At 37.8% G+C, this 9,120-nt stretch overlaps 1 protein-coding gene across 1 annotated transcript; it reads left to right on the top strand.

Moving 5' to 3' along the window:
- On the top strand, window positions 1–9,120 carry LOC112565457 (nostrin-like). Its single transcript, XM_025240934.1, has 10 exons — window positions 1–666; window positions 1,341–1,457; window positions 2,032–2,139; window positions 2,326–2,448; window positions 2,918–3,026; window positions 3,220–3,308; window positions 3,815–3,943; window positions 5,561–5,681; window positions 7,772–7,861; window positions 7,961–9,120. Exons 3-10 carry the CDS (start codon window positions 2,068–2,070, stop codon window positions 8,062–8,064), a joined length of 837 nt encoding a protein of 278 aa, XP_025096719.1. The 5' UTR covers window positions 1–666; window positions 1,341–1,457; window positions 2,032–2,067; the 3' UTR covers window positions 8,065–9,120.

Genomic DNA, 9,120 nt, shown 5'->3' with positions numbered 1-9,120 from the left:
CTTTCATTAATTTCTTACAAAGAAAACAAAAATGCAAAAGATTGAATTAAATTCTAACTGTTAGAGTCACCAGTGGCTGGAATCAAATGGAATAGCTTGGAGTATTTGCAAATGGAAGCACTGCCTGATCAGCAAGTTATTTTAGTGATGCTATGGGAGATGAGGTCTTTACTTTCCAAAGCCCATCTAAGAATTGCAATGTTCAAATCTTGTAAACAGGATGCATGTTTTCACTCTGCTTTTAGTATTTTATAGTGAAGTTCACTTATCTAGAAATCATTTTGCACTTTGATTGGCCTTTAAACATTCATCAAGGGTACAAAGATTTAAAGTAAATGTTTAATTGTCTTGTAAAATACCCCAAACATATCTGTACATATGCATGTCTGAGTGAATGACTGGTAAATAATAGCAATCTAAACCATGTTGAATTCAGATGCCTTTTATCTGTTATCTAATAAAAAAAAACAAGTTATGATTCAGTTTTTTTTTCAAATTCTGTTCATCATTTATTCTTATTAAGTTTATTTATAGAAATGATGGTTCATGAATTTTGTGGCAATTTTGAAATTCCTAATAGAGCAAAAAACAGTCTTACACCAGCAGCAAAGATCGTGAAAGGCAGCAGAAAATGCTGCTACTGGGAAAACAAAGGATGTGCCAAAGGTATATGGTATTTGTAGTTGACTTGGAGGGGAAAAAGAGAAGGAAGAAAAAAAAAGGAAATATTTGGGGGAGACGGGGAAGAATATTTATTGTCATAATTCTGTCCTTTATAGCTGTCTATAGGCTGTAGTGAAAAGGGAAAACCAGCAGGTGAACATTGATGCATAGCACTATTGTCTGATTTTCAGATTTTTGCACTGAATGGCATTTGAAACAGAAATGATTGTTTCAGTTGGACACAGTTTTTAAATTAAGTGTGAAAAGAAATCTCCTGTTCGCAAATGCAGCTAGCATGTGCAAATAATTATGCAGATTCTGAATGCCCTTCAGAAACCTGAACGCATAGTGTAAAAAAATAGCTGTAACAACACTTAGCTGTGTTGTGCTCAGTAACAGCCACTGTGCTACTAGCCATTGCTAGCCTTGTGCTTGCACTGTGGAAGTTTATCTAGTGTATTGAAAATGCTTGCGGGTGTTTAGATTTTTTTTTTAAATAGACTATTATTTGGTCAGTACTTCAGTCTCACAGCAGTAAAATTGTAGACAAAGAAATGCTGAAAATTTAAATTATAAATATGTCAAATTCTAGGAGAAGTTGAATATTGAAGTATTTTACAAAATGACCTCCCCATTAAAGCCAGTACACTTGTGATTGGCACTATGGTTTATTTCAGCTGGAGAAGAAAAGTGAACAGCTTTACTCATTAGTGAAAAAGGTGGATAAAGAATACACAGAGAATGCCTACAAGGCAGAAACTGCACGGCAAGAGTGGGATGTTACTGTAGCCAAGGTAAATTTAGCTTAAAGTACAGTCTTGTATTGTGCTCTATAAGGTGTAAAGTTAGTTTGAAGTATGACCTTGTATTAAGCTCTCCTAGAAAATACCACAGCTTATTACTCTGTATAATGTCTGCCTCCAAGATTAAGTAGCTAATGTCTTAAACTGGGTGCATAGAAAGTGAGAATGGAGTTTTCACACTCATCTGTTTGATCATGTGATCTTTGAGTGGTTGGTGAAGTAGTTTATAGAAAAACATTCTGTGTGAAATGACTTCTCCATGTCTTGTGTTTAACCCACCCCCACCCCCCGGTATTAAATCCAGTCATTACATATAGTTGGAATTTTATTGTTTACTGCAAATGGGCATATCATATGCAAACCAGGTTACTCAGAACAATGGTTTGGAATTAACTATTTTTACACCAAACAACAAACTCAAATAATGCTCGGTAAATTAGAATGGAGAAGGTTTTTGGATGTTTTTGAGAGAGCGTGTGTGTGTGCGCATGCAGTGATCTATGTACCATTAAGGTGTAAGGGTGTGCATACATTAATCCTTGTTTGGATGCTGTATAATGACCAGGCCAGCAGTCAGCTTCAGCAGCTGGAAGAAGAGAGGATGAACAGCATGCAGGATTACCTCAACAAGTTCAACAGTCACATCTCTGTTCTTCCACCCAAGATGCAGCAGGTTCATGTTTAATGTACAGTTTATTCCCATCAGATTTACCGATTAAGCATCCTTTTTATTTCTTAGTATAAGGCATGATTTATTGCAGAGTTTGGTGGGGCTTGTGGAAAGTGTTAGTGACAGTAGTGATCTGTGTTGCAGTGGAGGACTTAACGTGTTAACTATTACCTTTGGGTGCATTAACAGATTCACGATCGAATGAATGAGTCAGTGATAGCTGTGGACCTGCGCCAGGACATTCACAGTGTAGTGCAGCAGAAAGGATCCCAGACAGCCCGACACACAGAGCAAATTCTTATTGACTGCTATGTAAGTTTATGCCTTTCTTGAGTAAGGGAGATACTGACCTAAAAGCCTATGTAGTCTCTCCCACCTAAAGATGGGTTGAGAAATAAGACTGGTGTTTCTCCACTCTTCTTATGATGTGTTTTCTGATGGGATGGTTTGTACGAATTCTTAATGTATCAAAATAGTAGCATGTCCATCAGATGGTGATGCAGTCAAGTGGCACAGTAGTAAAGTGCTTTTACAAAAGACATCCTTTAAAGGTCTTGGTTAATATTTTGTCTCATATTCTCTGTTCTTTCTTCATGCTTGACATCTATTTACACAGCTTGGTTTTTCGTGATACAAACTTAATCAGTTCTTTCCCTGCCTTGCCAAAGTTATGAGTGATGTTTCACAGGAATGCCATGCAAAACTTAATGTGCAGGGTATTTGAATATAGCAGTGGTTTTGTAAGCTATGCATACATAGGATCTTGGCAACTTGTTTGCAGGCAGAGGACACACAATTTACCATGAATATGGATCGAAGGAAAGATGCACTTCGCAATTTTCTTATTTATCTACACCAGCTCATTGAAAAGGAGAGGAAAGGGAAAGACGGTGAGCATATGTAATGTTTCTGTCTATGCAAACATACTTCTTTATCTGTTGGTCTTTCTTACCTTGCCTTTTGCAACTTGTCAGGTTTGTCTTGGGAAGAGTTGGAGCTCACATTATCTAGCAGCAGTATCCAAGTATAGTCTTCCAAATAGAGGGAATAATGATTGTGCAATGTAATGTTTGCTTTCAACAGGTGTGCAAAAGCTTGTGGAGGTTTATAAAGCGAAGCCTACCTTTGCTGATCCTGAAGCTCAGGAAGATACAAGACAAAAATTGCAACAGGTTTGTTACAGTTGATCCAAAACATCATAAATATAGTCTTCATAAAAGTGAATACCATCATTATGCATTTGACAAGTAGTGTTGCTGTACCTTCTACGTCATTATATCTTGCTCACTGATGTCAAGAAGCCATTTTAATTATTAGTACTTTTAATTAGTATTATTAATATCATGTATTTATGCATGTAAAACCATCACTGACATTTGATAACAGGTAATGACTGGTTTATTACAAAGTTGTAAGAGATGAGACCTATATCATAAACTCTTTAGCATTTGCAGATACCCAGTGTGAAATTGCTTGTGTTTTCAGGCTTGGCAAATTTTCTTGAAGTGATTTTGGGTACTCTTATATGATTTATATCATTTTTATGTGATAGCAAACTGTTTATTGACTGTCATTATATTCATTATATTTAGCTTATCCCAGATGTGTAGTCCAGCTATAAAAAGCAGATATGCTATGCTATGTGTGTTGTATGCGGCCCTGTCATATGTTAATTCAGACAATAATGATGCTGAACTTCCTGGAAGCAAGCCATTTCAAGATAAACAGCTGTCTTTGCAAGTTAGAAGGACGGACACTGCCTCAGCATGCATTTGAACAACACATTGAATGTACACGTGACAAACAGGTGAGATGTATTGATGTCAGCAGGATTTTACATTTTAGTTTGGTTATTTCTCAATGATTTAAGATGCTGCTGTTAGTTTAGTTTATTCCTTGTCGCTCCTTTGAGGAGCATAGGGCTGCAGTAACACCTCATCAGCAGACACGGCTTTAAGCAGCCTTGTTGCAGCTTTTCATGTCATTATCTGCTCCATCGTCCTTGTTGACAATGCTCCCCAGATACGTGAAGTGGCCTGTTTCCAGTGTAACCGAGTGTTGCGTGGTGAGGGGAGTAGAACAGTGACCACAACAGTCCAGCACTCAAACCAGAAAGGCAGGAGCCTGTCAGCAGTTACACAATTCTTTTAATGCCAATAGATCTACAGTCACGGCTGCGTCGCTTGTCTTGCACCTTCTCTGCGGAGTTTTCTCCCCTGTCCTTACGTCTCAGCTCTGCCCTTATATACCTCGCGGGTGTGTCACTTTTCGCGCTCTTTTGCATCAGCGTACTTTTCGCGCTCTTTTGCATCAGCATTGTTTTCGCGCTCTTTTGTATCAGCATACTTTTCGCGCTCTTTCACAAGCGTACCTTTACTTACTGGCATGCATCAGCAGATCTATGTAACAAGCGCTGGACTACCGGCCCTCTACATCAGGATATTCTCTCCTTGAAGTTGGATTGGGAGTTCCTGCTTGTTTTCATTCTCATCACTTCGGTCTTTCTGTTGACCTTTAAGCCAGTTTTCTCTGCTTCCTCTGCTAGCTTAGTTTAAGATGCTGCTGATGAACACATAATTTTTCCATGTACATCTGCACACAAGGACATGGATGTATGAGACTGTGACAAAAGTTTGACCCCCTAAAATGGGTCATGTCGTAAAATTAATTTTAATATTTTTTTTGGCTATATTTAAAGTATGTGGCATGAAGTGTCCATGAATGTAGCTAAAAAGATAATTGCTTGTCTGGTTCTTGTGTCTGTAAAAGGTCGACACAATGCAGTGTCAGTAAAATCTTACAGTCATCACCATTGGACATGGTCTTTTAGTTTCCACTAAAATTTTTATATTGTTGTCAATCTGTTCGTGTTTTTTTAAGATTCTTTGCAGATATTTAATAAAATTAGTGTTTGGACAACCATTTTTTACACACAGCTTCCATCATCAACTAAACAAAAGGGATTATCTTTGTGATCAAAGTTTTCACTATTTTGGGACTAAGTACCATGACAACTGTTAGTATGAATTCAGATTGCATAATACATTGCAGAACTTTGTGAATTGAAAAGTTTTAATGCACCCCAGATGTACTTTCAGGTTCAACAAAGCAAAAATAGATATGTTGTAAGTCCAACTGCATGACAGAAGCAAACTTTTGTCACAGTGTCACATATATTTAGTTGCAGCCCTATGCTCCACTGGGAATGATTAGGAACAAGATGAAGTCACACATATTTGCATCCATGTGTGCATATGCATCTTTGTAGATTAATAGAGATAATAATATACCAAGTATATGATTTGATAAATATCTGATAATTTTATTGAAGAATTGTTGTGCCATCAATCAGTCCAAATATGAAATGGAGCTAGTTAAACAAGAACTGCTGGCTGCACATTTTCATTAAAATCATTATTTCCAGAACTATGTGGTCAGTGTTCTCAAGCTACCTGTCAACATGACTTTGGACTGCAGTGACTACAGCACTTATTCATTGCCCAATGATTACATGGAACTTGCTTCACCTGTGGATGATGAATTTGGTTGGTTTCTTTTTTTTATTTCATTTTTTTTCTTCTTGCTGTTAAATTATTTTTATGTTGGTGTTATGGGCATGTCTGCATGCGTGTTTGGGTGAGCCCAGGAGAATTATTTTTTTTTCCAGAAGAAAGCTTTACTGGTTGATGGAAACCTGTGATTTCTCACTATGATGGAAACTTCTTGTAGGGTGGGGTTTTGACTGACACTAGGGGAGAGTTGTTGGGATCTGTTTTTATGGAAAGCGATCTCTGCATTTTAAACAATGGTTCAAACACCTTAATAATAATAATAATTGATATTTGTAATGCACAACATCACGACCAAGATAGATCGCACTTGTCAGCCATGCAGCAGCACTGTATCGGCTGTTGATTTATCAGTCATCAGTGCAACATTATTGTTAGATTTTAACTGGACTGTACACAATGACCTATGCGGAAGTGATCACTTTCCCATACTTTTACAATTTTTAACTACTCTGAAACAGGAGAATAATTTTTATAATGGTGGGTGGAACCTGACTAAGGCACATTGGGCTACTTTTCAGGCACTCTGCACCACCTGCCACTGTTCTAGTTCTAATTTTAACTTAGTAATGATCAGGAACATCCTATCAAGATTTTTACAACTGTTCTAGCGTCGGCAACAGTTCCGAAGAAAGGGAAACCCCGTTTATGTGTTCCTTGGTTCACAGAAGAGTACCAGATGGCTCAGCATGCCCAAAAGAAGGCTCAACATCTTGTCTTTCACCATCCCACTCCTGAAAATGTGCTATATTTTAAAAGCAGCTGAGCACAGGCTTGCTATATTTTTAAACAAAAGCCGAAAACATTTTTAACTTCATCTGGGTGTCTGGCTGTTTCCCTTCCTTATGGAGAGAGGCAGTCAAGGTGCCCATTTCAAAACTGGTAAGGATCATTTTGATCCAAATTCTTACCGGCCTATCATTCTTACTACTGGTCTATACAAAACATTAGAACACATGGTGAATACCTGGCTCACCTAACATCTCAAGTCTTAGGGTCTCCTCTCTGACTTGTAGTGTGGCTTCAGACAATATCACTGCACCCTGGACCATGGACCAGGTGGGGGGGCTGACTGTATGGTCCTACTTTGTCTGTATCATGCCTTGTCCACACCAACCTAGAGTATGACTCCATCATCTTTGGCTCTAATCGGGAGTTGTAACTCAAAATTCTTTATCCTATTCATCATCAAGGGCTCCACATTTGTTTTAGTGCTTTTTGCACCACTCCTTTGTATGCAGAAGCTGGTGAGCCTCCACTTTCTTTTCACAGTCTGAAACTCATGCTATCCTGTCTGTTGTTTATCCTGGAAACCCTTTAACACCACTGGGACACAGGGCCAGCAAGTTACTTGCCACCATTCCCTGTCTTTCTGACATTCTGCTTCCATGTCATCCTATGCAGGAGGAGTTCTCACTAGATTAAAGTCAGGAAACACCTATTCCATGCAGTCAAACCTCTCACAAGGTGAACTCCCACCAGTTTGTCCTTGGTGTCAGAGAATTCCTACAGTTTTGCATGCTTTAATTACTTGTCCTGGTAGATTCTGGCTTGTTGGTGACTTTTTAGGCCACAGCACTCCTTTCTTTACATATTACCTACCTTTTTATAATTTTGTTCCTTGTGTTGGCTTTTGTTGTTAAGGATATTATCATATCACCTGTGTTTTTTTTGTGTCTTAACCTTTTTTATGTTAACATTACCTCTCTCGCCATGATATAGCCTTAGTTGCATAAAGCATAAAACAAACAAAAGCACTCAGAGGTAAGAGGGAATAGGGAGGAAATGGAGCACCCAATTAAAGGGGGAAATTATGCCTTTGAGTTTAACCTGCTTTTAGAGAAGGAGTTCTGTGGCTGACAATGTGAAAAGTAATGAAACTTTTTGTCATGTCATCAGGTAAGTCTTGTAGAAAGTTCACCTGAAAATTTTATTTGCTCTCTAGCTTTTTACCAGCATTCATATGCAGCAAATGCATTCACATAGACTTCTTCTTTTTCACATTTAGCCAAGTACTAATAAATTATTCATGATTGAGAAAACACGGTGATTTGTCTCTTTTGCAGATGACTTTGATGATGACTTTCCTATTGCAAAGTGCACGGCTTTATATGACTATAAGGCAGAACAGAATGATGAGCTATCTTTCAAAATGGGTAAGTTTAAGGATTTTCATTTGGATGTGTTGTGAAATCCCCCATAAACCTGCATTTGTTAAGAAAAAAGCAATCAAGTTATATTATGTATGTCAACAGGTGATGTAATTACGGTGTATGGAAAAACAGATGGTGGATGGTGGCAAGGGGAGATAAATGGACGCAAAGGAGCCTTTCCCTCAACCTACGTTAAAGAAATGTGATGCTACGGATCTTTCATTCCTTATTTAACTTTGCTCCCCTCATGAAGTGAATGGCATCAAAAGTGCTGCTCTTTTCATAAACAGATGGTGAGTTAAAGTTTCATCCAGTAAGAGGAGAGGGAGCAGTTCAGAGAAAACTCATAACTTCCTGACAGGAAGCTTAACACTTTCAGTCTGGATGGAAAAAAATGGAACTTCATTGTTCTTTGTTTTTGAAAGTAAATGGGTGCAGGAATATTTCAAGTGGCTTGTGAGGAAGGCAGCAGACTTCTATGCATGATTTGGTAACATTGGATGTTGTAACTTGCACAGCTCTTAACTGCAGTTTTCAAGCAGCTTGAAGAATACTGTTAATGTCTGAGGTGCAGTGAGTTTGGCCATTAGCTAGGATAAAAAAAAGTCAGAAGTTAAAAGCAGAGGGGACATCTGTCCGTTTTTCAGTATGCAAAATAAAAGGCCGTTTTAAGTAAAAGGGAAATAAAAATCTTATTACTACTTAATGTTGCAGAATATTTGTGCATAAAACTCATGTTGTCTTCAGGACTCTGGGTCCTCCTTCATGAAAAGCATTTTTATTGTGATATTATTTGAGTGTCATACAGGCATGTATCACCATGCATTCCTGTGGATTGTTCACTGCAGTCTGGGGTGGGAGGGAGATCAACTACACAGCTTGATGAGGGAGGATGTTATTCAATCCAATATCCTTACTGGTTCTCACCCCTGCCACTATTTCTGATCAGTTTTGTACAATAAAATTAATTTTGACCTAGAATGATATTAGTATTAAACAAATTGTAAAAACTGCCATTCATTTCTTGTGCAGCCAAAGTTTTTGGTTTTTCTCTAAAAATATTCATAATAATCTTTAAAGAATGCTTTAAAGGTATGTAAACTTCTTGAGACAATGTGAAGTTGTAAAATGCAATGATGTATGCAAGGCAAGCTGAGATAAAGCAAATTCTTATATGAGAGCTAAGAGTTTATCAGAGTCCTTGATTTATGTAATTTGTTTTTTGGTCATTTTCATGGTGAAGACCAAAAAAAAAAAAAAAA

The sequence above is a fragment of the Pomacea canaliculata genome, linkage group LG5 (genome assembly GCF_003073045.1).
Source record: "Pomacea canaliculata isolate SZHN2017 linkage group LG5, ASM307304v1, whole genome shotgun sequence".
Lineage (NCBI taxonomy): Eukaryota > Metazoa > Mollusca > Gastropoda > Architaenioglossa > Ampullariidae > Pomacea > Pomacea canaliculata.
The sequence above is the reverse complement of the archived record's forward strand: the minus strand, read 5'-3'. Positions and strand labels throughout refer to the sequence as shown.